The sequence below is a fragment of the Suncus etruscus genome, chromosome 9, assembly GCF_024139225.1.
Source record: "Suncus etruscus isolate mSunEtr1 chromosome 9, mSunEtr1.pri.cur, whole genome shotgun sequence".
Lineage (NCBI taxonomy): Eukaryota > Metazoa > Chordata > Mammalia > Eulipotyphla > Soricidae > Suncus > Suncus etruscus.
Window position 1 is genome coordinate 95,416,703 of NC_064856.1, and position 17,164 is coordinate 95,433,866.

General features: G+C 45.6%; 2 protein-coding genes across 2 annotated transcripts in view; both read right to left on the bottom strand.

The window, feature by feature from the left end:
• The window catches only part of PEX16 (peroxisomal biogenesis factor 16), a 561,216-nt gene that overhangs the window by 22,838 nt on the left and 521,214 nt on the right, over positions 1-17,164 (bottom strand). The gene's annotated exons all lie outside the window — the stretch shown is intronic.
• PHF21A (PHD finger protein 21A) overlaps positions 1-17,164 on the bottom strand; it is a 252,309-nt gene that overhangs the window by 3,680 nt on the left and 231,465 nt on the right. The window contains exons 13-17 of the mRNA XM_049779629.1: positions 14,952-15,003; positions 13,970-14,049; positions 13,131-13,191; positions 9,888-10,051; positions 1,966-2,121 (exon numbers count right to left, since the gene is read on the bottom strand). Of these exons, the coding sequence (XP_049635586.1) occupies positions 1,966-2,121; positions 9,888-10,051; positions 13,131-13,191; positions 13,970-14,049; positions 14,952-15,003 (513 nt within the window). The remainder of the gene's footprint in view (positions 1-1,965; positions 2,122-9,887; positions 10,052-13,130; positions 13,192-13,969; positions 14,050-14,951; positions 15,004-17,164) is intronic.

Below are 17,164 nucleotides of genomic sequence, written 5' to 3' on the forward strand. Positions count from 1 at the left end.
GCCAGAAGTTCCCTCCTTACCGCCTCGAGTCTAGTGTGTTTTGCCTCAAAGATGGCCACCCCAAAGGATGACATCTAATACAGAAAGAGCAAAAACTAGCTGGCCTGTCCCTACTGCACTGCAGGTGAAAGTTGAGACTAAAAGGGAGAACCAGAATTCTCCCAAATCAAGATCACAATGAATTGTGCAGGAGCCCAAAACTTCCTGAGCTGCTGGCCTTATTTACACATTTATACTTCGCAAAAAAACATAAAACATAAAAATAAAGCTATAAGGGCTAGAGAGATTACACAGTGGACAGGGTGCTTGCCTGATATGCAGCTGATGTGGGTTTGATCTCCAGAACCACATATGGTATCCAGAGCATCTCCAAGAGGAGTGATTCCTGACCGCCAAGCACTGCCAGGTGTGGCCAAAAACAACAAAATCAAACACCCACAAAGCTCTCGGGGACATAGAGATAGCACATCATATAAGGAACATGTCTGGTATGCAACTAACCGAGGTTTGACCCCCAGCACTGCATAAGTACCTGGAGCATCACAGAAATGGTACCTAAGCCAGGAATAAGCCCTGAGTGCAGCTGGTATGGCTCCAAATAAAAAAGTCCAAAATAAATCTAATACCAAACCAAAGTAACTTAAATCTTTAAATTTATAAAGACAAATCAATAGTTGAGAAAGAAAAAAGATCAGAAATTGAACAAAGGGAGAAGTAGGGTTAGGTTGTGTGTCTGCCTTTGAAGTCCATAAAATATTCAACATTTTGCAGTTAGACCTCTGATCCTAATGATAAGTTAAAAATGTAACTGTTGGGGCCGGAGAGATGGCATGGAGTAAGGCGTTTGCCTTGCATGCAGAAGGTTGGTGCTCAATTCCCGGCATCCCATGTGGTCCCCCGAGCCTGCCAGAAGAAATTTCTGAGTATAGAGCCAGGAGTAACCCCTGAGCGCTGCCGGGTTTGACCCAAAAACCAAAAACAACAACAACAACAACAACAACAAAGTAACTGTTGTTATTTGAATCAGGCAATTAACGGAGCATTTTTTCTTTAAGGACTTCATTTCCAAACAAGAGTTTCAAAACCATATACTAGATTCAGTCCTTCCTTCCTTCCTTCCTTCCTTCCTTCCTTCCTTCCTTCCTTCCTTCCTTCCTTCCTTCCTTCCTTCCTTCCTTCCTTCCTTCCTTCCTTCCCTCCCTCCCTCCCTCCCTCCCTCCCTCCCTTCCTTTTCTTTTCTTTCAGTAATATCTTTATTTCAGTCCATTCTTTTTTTTTTTTTTTTTTTTTTTTTGGGCCACACCCTGTGACGCTCAGGGGTTACTCCTGGCTATGCGCTCAGAAGTTGCTCCTGGCTTCTTGGGGGACCATATGGGACGCCGGGGGATCGAACCGCGGTCCGTCCTAGGCTAGCGCAGGCAAGGCAGGCACCTTACCTCCAGCGCCACCGCCCGGCCCCATTTCAGTCCATTCTTAAAGAATGAGACAGAAAAATCTTCTTATGGACGTTCACAGATCAAGGTCATGAGAAGATAAGCCATTTCTACTTCCTTTCTTGGTTTTGGGTGACACCTGGCAGTGCAAGCGTGGTGGGTTTCTCTGGGTTCTCAGAAGTTCCTCCCATCTTGGGAGAACCATGTGATGGCTGATGGTGGCTGAACTCTGGTATGCAAAGTCTGCACCCAGTGCATTAAGCTATTGCTGCTTCTGCCCTGAAGGTCAGTCATTGCAAACAGAAGGGAACAGCGAGGGACCCCATCTATGCAGAGTCACATAACAAAGACCCTCTAATGATGGCAGTCACTGAGTGTGCTGTGCTGTGAATGGGCAGGAGTGGCCTAGGAAGAAGCAGCAAGAGCAGAAAGAGATATTCCCCACCTCCTCTGGCCCCAATAAAAGGACAGAAACCCCTTGCCCACAGCACCTGTCTCCTCAGCCCCTCATCATGCCTGACAACTCCAGTACCTGGTCCTGACATCTAGGACATATCCACATGCCCTTGGGAATTGTTTTCAGAGGTGGGTCTAAGCAGTCCAGATGATACACACGGGAACATGTGTCACACATGAGCAACTGGCCACTTTTTCTGCAAACACTGCAAAAATCCTCATGGATATCACCCTATGAAATGGAGAGGAAAGGTAAGAGAGAGAACAAAAAGAAAAAAAAAAGGTAAACTTTGAATATTAACATCAAACTCTGGATACATTTATATGCTTTAGGACAAACAGCTGTGCCCATCCAATATGTTCTAAGAGTACAAAAGATTAGGAATTAACCAATGGCACAAGCCCCCATGTGCTCTACACAGCAGAAGCCCCCTGAGAGGGGAATGTCAACACCTGGCTTACTAGCAAGTAATAATATCTCTGGAATACAACATTGCTACATCATGCCCAGAGGGGACCATATTCTTAGACTTTACAGGAAAGACCTTCAGTCCATTAAGTCAGTTATCTCTACAGGCCACAGTTCAGCCTGTCTTATGTTTTTGTGGTGTCTAACCAACAAATTAGAAAGTTGAGGCCTTGCAAGCCCATGCAGAATGATACCAACCACCCTTATCACCTATCATTTGGTAAGAAAGGAAAGTTCAGAAGGGTTGGGAAAGAAGAGAGACAAAAGGAGTTAGTTTTGAGAGAGAGAGAGAGAGAGAGAGAGAGAGAGAGAGAGAGAGAGAGAGAGAGAGAGAGAGAGAGAGAGAGAGAGAGAGAAAATAAACAGAGAGTGCAAATTCAAATGGAAAAGGAGTTAAGTCAGGAGCAAATTAAACTCATGTGAACCTTCCAAGATGAGGATTTAAAAAAGCCAAAGCAACAGCTGACAATGTTCTCTTAAAATTGGTATAATGCATTTGCTGTTCAATGGACCTTTCTATTCTGCGAGGCTTTATTCCTCCCTGTGAAATACTTCAGCAGATGGGAAAAGAGCAGCAGCCCTACTGCTGGCTGCCTGTCTCCCCTCCCTCCAGCGACAGTTCTGGAACTCAGGTGAATCTGCCTCTCTGAACCATCAGAAGAAAAGCAGAGCCACTTATGTCTTGGAGAGGAGTTACAAGCAGGGTGGGGGAAGAAGTATTTAAAAAGAACTTTTCAGCAAGTCAGCTCTGACTATTCTTTGAAAGGGATTAATGCACCAGGGAGGAGAGACTGAGGGGTGAGGATTAGACACTAAGGCAGCACGCACAGTTTGGAGCAGAACCCTGTGTCATTTGCAGTGTGTTCTTTCAGATTTCTGGGCTATTCCACCAGGAGGTATAATAAACAAATTCTGCATAGGAAGCAACGAAACACAGAAACAAAGCAATGCCCCGTTCTCCCGTTCTGTGATAACCCTGCAACCAGTGTCCTGGCTATGTTTTTCACAGGCTCAGACTTTCTCTCTAAAGGAAAGGATACATTCTCCATAGAACAGGACAGAATTATAGTCACTAGGGTATCAAGCAGCCTTAAAAATCAACAGCTTGAGGGCCAGGGAAATAGTCTAGGGAATAGTGTGCTTGCCTTGCACACAACACGAGGTCCACTCTCAGCATCCAATATAGTCCCCCAGTACCCGTAAGAGTAAGGCATAACCCCTGAGCATTGTTGGGTGTGGCCTATAAACCAAACCAAACCAAACCAACCAACCAACCAACCAAACAAACAAACAAACAAACAAACAAAAAGCAGTGGTTTGGAGAAGAGAAACGAAACGAAAAGAAAAAAAGACTAAAAAGTATTAGAAAAAAAATCAGTGATTAGGCACAGAGTGATAGTGCAGGCAGGCCATTTGCTTTGTACATGGCTGACCCAGTTCAATCCCCAGCACTACAGACAGTTCTCTGAGCACAGTCAAGAGTGATTCCTGAGAGCAGAGCCAGGAATATGTCTTGAGCACTGCTGGACCTAAAAGAAAACAAAACGAAAAACCACCCACTGCCACCACCACAAATCAATGGCAAAATGCTGTGATATACTAAAATGGGAAAGTGTTTTGGGGAGGGGAGGTATAGACTCCCAAGTGGTGCTCAGAAGGCCTGGGGGCTACACACACTGATTCTTGGAAGTCAGGGTGGTATCAGGTATTGAACTAGGTTGGATTTATGTAAGGTGCAGACAGTGTGAAAATATTTTAATTTCACTTGGGAAAAAAATATTGCTTCTAGAAACTCATTTAACTTCCCAGCACTTCAGAGATAAGAAACAGTGCTTGGATTACAAGCAATGTCTTGTTTCTTCAAACAGACTGAGGGTGCTTTTCACTGGCTGGCTAGTTTCTCTTGAACCTTAGCTTCGTGTTGTGAGTCTGCATCTCTAGAAAGCTGAACAAATACTATAGTTCAAAGACTGCTTTTTGGAGGAGGGGGGCATGTCCAGCATTATTCAGGGCTAATCCTGAGCTCAGGGAATGATCCTGGTGCTGCTCAGGGAACCATATGGGATGCTGGGGATTGAACCAGGGTCGGTTGCATGCAAGGCAAACCTCTGGGGGCTCTGGGCCCCTTCAGAGACTGCTTTGGAGCTGCCTTGCCTCAGCAGTAGAGCAGACACCTCATATGTATAAGGCATATGTTTGATTCCACTGCACCAAAAAAACAAAAAACAACAACAACAAAAAAACCTCCCCCAAATAACAAAATAAAAACTAGTCTGTCTTCCATGAAGTATATAAAATTACTGGTTGAATTAAACTATGCCTCAGACATATTACTCAGAGGACCTCACTAAGTAAAGAGCACTACTCATTTTTTCTTTTTCTTTTTTTTGGGGGGGGGGTGTCAGACCTGCAGTGCTCAGGGACCATATGGTATGCCAGGGATAGAACCCAGATTGACCGCATGCAAGGCAAGTGCCTTAACCACTGTGCTATCACCCTGGCCCTATTTTCTCCTATTTTTCGAGTCAGGAGAAAGAAAAATTAAATGTGCAGGGTACAGAAACTCAGTTTATGACACGCATGAAGCTGAAGTCCCAGTGTGAGTTTGATTCCCAGCACCACGTCCACATACTGAAATGTGATCCCAGGAATTCTGTTGTATGGGGTCCCCAAAGCATCATAACTCTGGGGTTACTCCTGGCTCTGTGCTCAGAAATAGCTCCTGGCAGGCTCGAAGAACCATATGAGATGCTGGGGATGAAACCTGGGTTACCTTATGTAAGGCAAAAGCCCTACCTGCTGTGCTATTGCTTGGGTCCCAGAAAGAAAACTTTCTATCCTATTTTTTTTTTTTTTTTGGTTTTTGGGCCACACCCGGCAGTGCTCAGGGGTTACTCCTGGCTGTCTGCTCAGAAATAGCTCCTGGCAGGCACGGGGGACCATATGGGACACCGGGATTCGAACCAACCACCTTTGGTCCTGGATCAGCTGCTTGCAAGGCAAACGCTGCTGTGCTATCTCTCCGGGCCTTCTATCCTATTTACATATAGCAGAAAAATTCTTTTCTTTTTGGAAGCTGAAGTACTAAATCCCACTGGTGTCAGTATCTCTTTCAACTTATTAAAGATCTCAAAGAGCTTTTCTTTATGTGAGTTCATACACTGAGATTTATTGAATGCTTACTTTAAAATTCTTTTTTTTTGGTTTTTGGGCCACACCCAGCGTTGCTCAGGGGTTACTCCTGGCTGTCTGCTCAGAAATAGCTCCTGTCAGGCACGGGGGACCATATGGGACACCGGGATTCGAACCAACCACCTTTGGTCCTGGATCGGCTGCTTGCAAGGCAAACGCCGCTGTGCTATCTCTCCGGGCCCTTACTTTAAATTTTTTTTAACTTTTTTTTAGGGGGTGGGGGGTTCTGTTTTATTTTATTTTGGGGCCACACCCAGCAGCCTTCAGGGGACCATATAGGATGCTGGGCTCAAACCCAGGTCAGCCAGGTGCAAACCACTGTGCTATCACTTTGGCCTCCAAATTTTAACTTTGAAATTAATAGAGGGTCCTGTGAACTATATACATCGCTTACTAAAACTGTTTTCTTCTTCTTTTTTTTTTTAAGTAATGACTTTTTTAGCGAATGACATTTACTTAGAAGGATTTGAGGGGTGAGAAAGAGAGGAAATATAAAACACAGAGACCAGCAAGCAAGATACATGTTTAAGGAGAACACAGGCTTGAAGAGCAAACCCCAACATGTTTTTAGACCCAAGAACACAAGGACACATTCTATTAATCAGAACAATGACACTAACACAGGTCGTAGAGTATTCAGAAATCTCCATTGTTCGATTTTGAGAGAACCAGAATAGCAAAGCACATTTCAGTCTTATCAAAAAAACAGTTTTGCTTTTATGGGTCCCCTGAAAGAGACTCAGGGACCACATTATGCTAATGACTGCCCACGGAAACAAATAAAAAATACCAAGATACACATTTCGTCTACACAGAACTGGTTCTTTTCTTAATAGAGAGCAGAGGAGATGACTACCCAAGTTATTACCATACACCAAACAGAAAGTGGAAAGAGAGTTGGCCCAAAATATTACAAAGGGCAAAGGATACTTATTTGTTTTTTAGGCCACACTTAGCAGTGCTGAGGGGTTATTCCAGGCTCTGTGCTCAGGAATTATTCCTGGCTGGGACCCATATAGGATTCTGGGGATCAAATCTAGGTAGGTGGCACACAATGCAAATACCCTACCTACCCCAGCTGTACTATGGCTCCTCACAGAAGGACATTGTTGTTGTTTTGGGTTTTTGGCCACATCTGGAGATGCTCAGGGGTAAGTTACTCCTGACTATGCACTCAGAAATCGTTCCTGGCTTGGGGACCATATGGGACGCCAGAGATCAAACCGAGGTCCATCCTGGATCAGCTGTATTGAAGGCAAACACTCTACTGTGTCGCTATTGCTCTGGCCCCTGTTACTTTTTGTTTTTAGGTCCTACCCGGCAGCACTCAGGTTACCCCTGGCTCTGCACTCAAAAACCGCTCCTGACAGGCTCAGGGGACCATACGGGATGCCAGAATTTGGTGGGATGCTGGGATCCAAACCACCATCCATCCTAGTTCAGCTGTGAGCAAGGCAAATGCCCTACCACTGAGTGATCTCTCTAGCCCCAAGGACACTTTTTCTTTAATTTGGGGCTTGGGGCCACACCTGGCGGCATTCAGGGGTTACTTCTTACTCGACACTCAGAAATTATACCTGGCAGGCTTGGGTCACCACATGGAATGCCTGGGTTGGCCATGTGGAAGGCAAATGTCCTAATTGCTGTGCTATTGCTCTTGCCCCCAAAGAAAACATTTTTGAGGAAACACCCTAGGTTATTTGACTTTACTATCTGATTAAAAAAATTTTTTTTTGGTAACTGTGTCAACATTTTCTCTCTCAATAAAAATGATGATAGTGGCAACAAAGTATATACAGAGGATTAGCATCCTGCTGGGTCTTATATTAGTAACTCCTTCGGGATGGTTATTGATCCCCAGGAAATGCCTGCCTCTCAACTGCGATTGTTTAATTAATGTTGTAGGGGCTCAGGCCACCCAGGCAGCAAACACACAGAGCTCTGTGTGCTGATTTTAATCTTGCCAGTGTTGGGACATTGCAAAAGGAGAAGTCAATTATCTGTAAGAAACCCAACTCATTCCACTAGGTTTAACTTAAGGAATGCTCAACGTACTTCGTGGTTTTAGAAAAGCTTTCTTTGATAGTAGTACAGCAGGTAGTAGAGTTTTCTGGGTACTACACAACCGGTGTTAGTGTGTTAATAGAACGCCTGTGTTTCTTGAGACAGAGCTGGGTTGGTTTCTTGGCATCCCATACGGTCTCCTGAGCCCTGCCACGAGTGATTCCTGAGCTTAGAGTCAGTAAGTCATGAGCACTTACTTACAGCTGGGTGTGGACCTCCCCCCCCCCCCGCAAATTAGAAAGGTTTTTACTTTTACATTTCTGAAAAGAATAGTAGTTTCATATTAGGAGAAACCTGGAAGAAGTTTTAAGTTTGTTCAGAGTAGATATTTTGAGTTCAATCTCTCCAAAATATAAACTGTTCAGCCCAAACTATTTAGGAAAGAAAATCATTTGCACCAACACCAATCTGCTGTCCCCCCAAAGTTGTGCTGTAATGGGAGGAAGACCCCGACCAGGAAGCCATAAAGCATTAGTCAAGGAAAAGGTGGGACCATCTTGGTCCCAAGCACACAAGGCTTACAAAAGGAATGCTGGAGCTCATTCATAGGATAGGCAGAAAAGCTGGGTTCAGCACTAATAAAGCAGAGTTGGGTAAGATGGAGGAAACTTTGGGTAGTCAAATCATGGTGGGGCTTGTATAATCACCCACTCTGTAGATACCAGCATTCTTTTATGACCCCTGTCCTCCCCAAATGACAGATCTTTTGTTTTGTTTTGTTTTTTGGTTTTTTTTTTTTTTGGGGGGGGGGGGGAGTCACACCTGGCAGCGCTCAGGGGTTATTCCTGGCTTTATGCTCAGAAATTGCTCCTGGCAGGCTCGGGGGACCATATGGGATGCCGGGATTCAAACCAATGACCTCCTGCATGAAAGGCAAATGCCTTACTTCCATGCTATCTCTCCGGCCCCAAGTGACAGATCTTTTGCTGTTTTTGAAATAGTGGCTCAGGAGGTGCATATGGTAGATACTCTTTTGCTTTTTGGAGGCCGTAAGTTAGGTTCTGAGGACCTCCAAGTCCAGGGGACATTTTATGTTAAGATGACTCTAAAGATACTTTTTGTATGTGGGATATGTACAAAATGAAACCCTTGTTTTTTTTTCAGCCTCAAGCAGGTGCCTCGTACCATCTCCACAACACAGCAGCTTATCTTTTTAGTTACTATATCCCTCCATATTGTTCTCTGGACCATGCCCTATTAACCCTCCACTGGTTTCCCACTAGTGAAAATCCTGCAGGCCAGCTCTGCCATTCCAGGGTTTCCACCACAGTCACACTGACTCTGGCCTAGCACCCCAGCACCCTGGCTGTCCTCAGGCTGCACCTACTTCAGCCCCTCAGTCTAAGTCACCTACATCTTTTGTCTTAGCATTCATCAACACTCCCACTGACACCTCCTGTGCTCCCTGCCTGCCTCTGCGAGTGTCAGGGGAGCTCCCCGAGGCAGGGAGTTGCTGGGTTCCCTGTGGTACCTGCCTGGATCGGTGCCTGCTCACAAAGATGACCTCAGTAAGAATTTGTTGAGTGAATTAACTGCTTTATAAATATTTGGTTAAAAGCTCTCTCAAGACCGGGCCTTGAGTAGTCTATGAAGGCATATGCTGGATTCAATCCCAGCACCACAAACACAACCACGCTACCAACTTGAGGAATTCCTGCAGTGACTGGGTTAAGGTTCATAAGTACCTGATGCTTTTATTTTCAGGAATCTGATTCAGATTAACTCTGCAGAATAAAGTTGCTTAAACATTTTTTCCTACCCTTTTCCCCCTCTCTTTTTGGTTTTGGGCCACGCCTAGCTTTGTTCAGGGCTTACTCCTGGTTTTGAACTCAGGAATTACTCCTGGCAGTACTCAGAGGGCCATATAGGGTGCTGTGGATCTAACGTGGGAGGTCCACATACCAGGCAAGTGCCTTACCCTCGATACTCTCTCCAGCCCCCATTTTCTATTTCTAGAATTGGACTTGAAGTGGGATATGGGCTGCTAAAGGAAAGTCCACTCTTTCCCCAACTCGACCCACTGAGACTACTTTTTGCGGAGGCCTCACTCACAGAAGCTAAAATCCAGGTTCTAGCTGGCTGTGAGGCACTTAACAAGGGTATGGGAGAAGATAGGCCCTGGCACCCCAGAGTCAGCTGCCTTCCAGGGCATACAAAATTCTGCTGGCAAAGGGTTAGTCAAGGAGACACAGCTGGTAAGGAGACAATACACGGTAAAGGCTTTCCCGATTTGAGCTCTCAGAAAGCAAGCGAGCTTTTCCCACATTACTTACGTCTGTGGAGGTGGGGCTGGGCAGGGACACAGGCTGAACAGGTGCAGGGAAAGTGAATGTGGTCTCTGTCTTTTCATTTTCAGGGGAGTCAGGATGACTGGATGGGGGGGATGTTGGGGTAAGGGCTCCAAACCCCAGCACTGCATTGTATTTTGGAGGACGACCTATATACCAAGAGAAGGGAACAAAAGGGGAAAAGGGGGGGAGGGAAAGAAAGGGGGAAAAATGATCTTACATACCTTTGGCCAGTGTTCCTCATTGGCTAGCATGGAAAAGGAAGTGAGGTAGCAGACAGAAGGTTAATACAATAGTCCCAAAGAGAGGAAGAGAAGCAAAAGATTTCAATGTCATCAGAAATGAATGCACAAGCTGAAAAGCACAGAGAGTAAGAGAGCCTCAGAGGAACAGGAGGGGCTGGGCGATGCTGGAGGGCCTGCCTGGGACAGATGCGGGTGACCTTCCTGGACCAGGACAGTCTGACATTCCTAACACAAGAACCAAGATGTCAACGCTCAGGGGGGGCGTCAAGGCCAGGGCTAAGAACTTACTTTCCTTTCTAGAATTTCTCATAGCCCCCATCCTGACGATATTATTCATGAGTCGCCGTCCCCTCAAATCCCAATAGCTAGGATTTTTCTTTTTCTAGCCTGTCTATATTATGCTGCTTTCACTGATTGTGAGAGAAGAAAGGCAGAGTGAGGAAGCAAAAAAAAAAAAAAAAAAATCAAATGAATCGCTCTTGCCCTTTGCTGGTAGTTAAAAACATGTTCAGAGCTACTGAAAAGAGTTTGGCATGTCTGGGCTAAAATATCTCCACAACTGATGGAAAGCAGTTCCTCCATTTTATTTTGCTTTTGTGTCCACCCGGCATACTTCTGGATCTGCACACTCAGGGATCACTCCTGGTGGGCTGGGGTGACCATATGGGATGCAGGGAATCAACTCAGGTAGATCGCACGTGTCCTATGATAGGCAAGTGCCCTATCCTCTGTGCTGTGCTATCTTTGGACCCCAACTTCCCAAGACACTCTCTCTCTCTCTCTCTCTCTCTCTCTCTCTCTCTCTCTCTCTCTCTCTCTCTCTCTCTCTCTCTCTCTTTTTCCTTTGTTTTTGGGTCACACCTGGCAGCACTCAGGGTTAACTCCTGGCTCTGTGCTCAGAAATCGCTCCTGGCAGGCTTAGAGGACCATATGGGATGCCGGAGATAGAACCCGGGTCTGTCCTGGGTCAGTGGCGTGCAAGGCAAATGCTCTACTGCTATACTATCTCTCTGGCACCTATTCCCAAGTCTCAGGAAAGGCTCTATCATTAGTACCACTGCTTGAGAGATCTTTTTGTTTTTGGGTCACACCTGGCAGTGCTCAGGGGTTACTCCTGGCTCTACGCTCAGAAATTGCTCCTGGCAGGTTCAAGGGACCATATGGGATGCCGGGATTCGAACCAATGACCTTCTGCATGAAAGACAAATGCCCTACGTCCATGCTATTTCTCCGGCCCCTGCTTGAGAGATCTTATTTAAATAAATACATTTGGAATCTGACCTCATGCTGGAGAGGACCTAGCAATAAGCACTAATGGATGTGGATAGTCTGGGTCAACCACACTTGCCTTATGCTATGCCTAAGTCAGGGTCCCGGTCTTCTAAGAGCTGGGATCATAGCTTCTAAACTGTGAATAATCAAGAGTGTATGTCCACTAGCACACCAGATGGGGAAAAGGAGCCAGAGAGGCACACTAATGTCTTTAAGCACTGGTGGCTGGTCAGCAGAGCCATGATGCTGCCAATGGTTATCATTTGTATTAGGATTGTGCACAAGAGTCGTGATTCTGTCAGACACTCCACAGCAATCCCTGGCTGTGTGAAACTGGCAGCATCTGCAGGACCGAGACAGATTGGACTGGTTTGTCTTTTCTAGGGAATTTAATGCTGCTAAAAGTGGAAGGGAAGATAAATGCTCATTGTTTACCCACAGAAGTCACATCCTAGGCATTGTGAATGCAAGGCTTTCATCCTCTGACCTTGGTAAGAGATGCCAAGGTCTTTCTGGCTCATTTAACCTCATCCTTCTAGCAGATATGGTGTGCCAGCCAGCCAATTAACGGTTGCTTCTGGCTGGGGGGCTCCTTTCTGAGAAGCGTGTCAGAGGTCTCGAAACATTCCCCCAAACAAGACAAAATAATGAAAAATAGCTCATGACCCTGATTACTGTGGCCCGGGAAGACGCAGGGAGCAATGACTTAGGGTTTTGTGACTTCTGGCAGCACGGGGCTGGTGGAAGGCTGGCGTGGGTCATTTGGGAAAGGGTGCTATCTCTTCGGTGGTGGGGAAGAGGGGGGTGACTGACATATCACGGCAGCTCTGCCTGAGGCAGTGAAGAGGTCAGGTTGACCTCCGAAGCGTCCAACAGCTCTGACACTGTGTGTGTACACACGCAAAAATTAGTATGCTGCTCCACTCACTCCGCAACCTTTCTAGCCTGGAACTATAATTCAGGGACACATTATCATGTGCAGAAGGGGGCCTTGGGATGTATTACTGACATCAAAGAACCATTTCAGAACCTTGTTTATGAGCTCAAACTCGGAGCTATTAAGACCTATTTAGCCCTGCATGGGAAGAACGTCTGCGGCAGCTCCCACATCCACCGCCCCGCCTGAGTCTCTGCCTGGCCCAGAGAGTAAAGAGGCCGCAGCTGAAACCTGAGAAGGGGACTCTTGAGGAATGCAGCTTGGATGGAGCTTGTCTGGACAGTGACCTTTCCTTGCTTAGTCAGAGGCGCTCTGGGGCTCAGCTCGGCGGGTGGCCTTGCTCCCTCTCCTTCCTGGAAAGCCAACAGCTCCCAGAAAACTTAGCACACAAGCTCGAGGCTTTTTGGCAGCAGGGCAGATTAGCCACTGCTAAGAACACCTTGGCCTCAGCAGCGCAGGGCTGCGGAAAGGCTTCCCTGGACTCAGTGTTCTAGTCACTGTGCCGTTCAAGGACAGCCTGGTGGGCCTGGGACAGAAATGCTGCGTGAAGTCAATCCCCTGAGTCAGCTTTGTCAGAAGCTTGGCAAAAGGCAGTTTTGATTCGTTGTACAGAACTTTAATAAGGACCCTCCCCCCTCTATCTCGGAGAGCCACACACAAACTACTTTCAAGGGACATAGGAGTCAGGTTCTAGGACGATGGGAGGAGGGTGGAGGAGAAACACAACACAGAAAGCAAAGCGAGAGCAGGGGAGGACTCTGAGCAGGCACTCACCTCTCTTCCGGGTCCCAGGATGCATTGTACTGTTCAGGTATGTGACTGCACTCTTCTTGCGCTTTGAGGATACAAGAGGGAAAGGTGACCGACTGAAGACCCTGGTTGCTATTAATACCTACGCAAGCTGGGCCTAACAACATGCCCCATAGTTAGTACTACAGCCACCCACCCAAGGTTTTGGTGAAGAAGGCTCAGAGATTAATTCAGAGAGATTGTGCCTCACTTTCAACGACAACTGTATATTGAAGTCACAATATCCAAATAAGTTGGAGACTGGGGGAAGGCTGGAGCCATACCCAGTGCTGCTGGGGGCTCTTCTCTGCTCTGTGCTTTCGATCATTCCTGGCAGAGCTGGGGGGGGTCAATGCTGGGCTGGATTCAATTGAGGTAGTTAGCATGCAAGGCAAACACCTGAACTCTTGTATTCTCTAGCCCAAAGTTAAAAAATGCTGAGGTATGTTTGTACCCACTCAAACTCATGGGGGCAGGGGGCAGAAGGAGAGGATCAAGGAGCATGCAGCAAATACCAAAACTGAAATAATGTGGTCATTCAGAGAACACAAGTACTATCAAGGCAATACTATTTTTTGGTTTGTTTGTTTGTTTTTGGGTCACACACGGCAGTGCTCAGGAGTTACTCCTGGCTCTATGCTCAGGGACCATATGGGATGCCGGGAATTGAGCCCAGGTCTGTCCAGGGTCAGCCGCTTGCAAGACAAATGCCCTACCACTGTGTTATTGCTCTGGCCCCCAAGACACACTCTTAAGCAGGGTTTCTGAATAGGGATGCAGAATAAGACATTGGGAAAGCCGGGCGGAGTGCTGGTCAGGAATACCTCTGGCTCAAAGACTGCTCCACTGTATACAGGATTTGCTGTTGTTCTTCTTTTTCGCTCTTGCCTCTTGCTTTGGATTTCTTGGGAAGACAAAGGTTTAGATTAGGAGGCAGGTACAGAGAACCTGAAACACTTCACTGCACTTCTTTTTCAATTGGTTCCCCATGGCAAATGAGAAATAAGGGGGCCTCTGTTTCCTTGTGCTCAGCAGAGGCCAGCACTACAGGAAACAAGTATGGGAAAATGTCTACTCAGATCATTCAGAAAACACAGCACCCAGAGTGTGGTTCAGAAAGCCTGGCAGAAGATGCCTGTGAACAAGTGGTCTGGATTTGGGTCTCAACTGCTGTCATTCATGTGTGGATAAACTTTATCCAAACCTGATGATGAGCTGATGTTCATCATTCTTTTCTGTTTGTTTTATTTTATTTTTTTATTGAGAGTATTGGGATTTCTCCTGGCAGTGCTTGTGGGACCATACTGGATGCCAGAGATGGAACCTGATCCATCCCGGATCAGCTGCATGCAAGGAAAATGTTCTACCAGCTGTGCTTATCATTCTGGCCTCAGTTCACCATTCTTGAATGAAAAGCACCGGGATACATCTAGCTTTATGACTGATAAGATTCTGTTCACTTAGAACAATTGACAAATGCAAAGATTTAGCAGAGGGTCACTTGTTACTGTGGGCCTCCCCACCCCCCTAAAAAAAAGAGTTCTCCTTAGTGAACAGAAGTCACCTTAATCCAGGGAACTGGGTAACTTCCCCAGGAGAACAGTGTGAATAGTAAAGATAGAAAGGGCGATGGGTGGCCTCTGGACAAGAGGAACAGCAATGATTACCCTTAAGGAAGCAAGACTCAAACTGGCTGAAGGAGACTCTATGTATCCCCATTTTCTACTCAAGCAATACGATGAAACACCATTGTCAATAACAAGTCTGGAGGAGAAGCAAGGTAGTGCCATGAACAGTTTCTCTTACCTTCCAGATGGTCATGTGTCACCAACCCCAGAGACACCATGAAGGCAAGTTTCTGTGCCAGAGAAACAAAAGAATGCATTTCAGTGTGGGTTCTCAGAGCTGACCACATGTGGGCAAATTCAAGGGTGGTGATGGCAGCACAAGGTTGAGTTCCCGTGAACCATCTCAGCAGCTAATGACCAAGACTAATGACTAGGTAGCTTCCTAGTCTGACAGGGGCCGAGTGAGGAGGAGTATACATGGCCTACATATTCTTTCTCAATGACAGAAATCAGCTACATGATCGATTTAAGTACTTCACCCATTCCCCCCACCAAAAAAAAAAAAAGTCCTCTTAAAGGATATTTGGAAAGGCTACTGAGAGACTCCCATACAACTAACTCCAAATTCTAAGTACTTCCCAGGTCCTGCCAGGTTTGCACATCATGACAGCTCAAGGATACTAACATTTTACCCCCTCTGAATGGACCATGTTTATCTGTAGCTAATGAATTCTAGTCTTGATATCTAGGGGTTTTGCTTAACATTATGCATTTTCAATTAAATATGGACTACAGGGGAACTAATTATTAGCAGGACCACTTTTGGGCTCCATTAAGAGCTTAAACGATAATATTGGATCCCTACACTGCAACATTAGAGGTTGCAAGTTGGAGAGGGTACTATGTTGATTCAGTTCTGCTCTTTGTTTCATGCGGTCTGGAAAGGGTGCCTTCATTTGCAGCTATAGCAGTGCAAGCGACTGCTAAATGTGCCATATAATACGGCATCAATTTCTTTCTTTGACAAATAAAGAACATCACCAATTGTCAGGAGACATAGTTCTGCAGAATTACTTATAATATCACTTTGATTTTTAAAATCACTGACATCTTTTTGGTTTTTCGGGCCACACCCATTTGATGCTCAGGGGTTACTCCTGGCTAAGCGCTCAGAAATTGCCCCTGGCTTGGGGGGACCATGTGGGACGCCGGGGATTGAACCGCAGTCGAGATTTTTCCTTGGCTAGCGCTTGCAAGGCAGATACCTTACCTCTAGTGCCACCTCACCGGCCCCGACATCTTTTTGTTTTGTTTTTGTTTTTGTTTTCGTTTTTGCTTTGTTTTTGGGCCACACCCATTTGATGCTGAGGGTTACTCCTGGCTAAGCACTCAGAAATTGCCCCTGGCTTGGGGCACCATATGGGATACTGGGGGATCGAACCACGGTCCTTCCTTGGCTAGCACTTGCAAGGCAGACACCTTACCTCTGGCACTACCTCTCTGACCCCAAAATCACTGACATCTTATCCTCAACATTAACTGTGATATACTGGCCTGAAGAGATAGGCTCACAGTATTCAAGAGTCTAAGTGTGTTAGAAGATAGTCTTGGCGTAAGCCACTTGCAAACACAGAAATATACTTTACAGGTATACTTAATCTGGAAGAAATACTTTGTGATACAGGTAGACAGGGGCAAAGGGCAGGAGAGAAACTAGGGAAATTGGTGGAAAGAAATGTGCACTGGTGAAGGGATGAGTGTTAAAGTATTGTATGATCAAAACTCAATCATGAACAACTTTGTGTGTATTTCATGCTGATTCAATTAAAAACTTATTTAAAACATATTTTTGTATTATTTCTTATTTCAAAACCACTCCCTGACAGCTAGACTACACTGGTGAAATGGGAGGCCTCTTGTGGCTATTACAAATCATGTTCCTAATTTTCATGATTTCTTCCAAACTGTTTTATCCAGGTGTTTCTGGGACATACTTGGTGGTACTCAGAGGCTACTACTGGCTCTGTGCTCAGGGCTCATCCTGATTTTCTGGCACTCAATACTTCTATATCTTTCAAGTTGGCTGCTGACAAACGATGCAGAGAACAGTAGAGAACATTCAGAAGCACCTTCTTTGAACCAAGCAACAGCACCCTTTTGACTACTTACATCCAATTCATCTCTACAAGTTTCAATCAAGCTTATACAAAAATAAGAAAATAAAAAAGTATCATCAGATACTGTTATCAACCAAATCAAGATTATCAAGGACTTTCATCTCATCTATGAATATAAAGAATTAATTGGTTCTCTTCCAAGAAGTAATTCTGCTCAGCTAGTAGGTACAATATCTGGTACTATCCATGGCGATGCCTGCTTGCCCGCATGACAGAAGGCAGCCTCAAGTAGTTTTGGAAGAAGCTTTGTTAATATTTAGCTTGTTTGACTTTT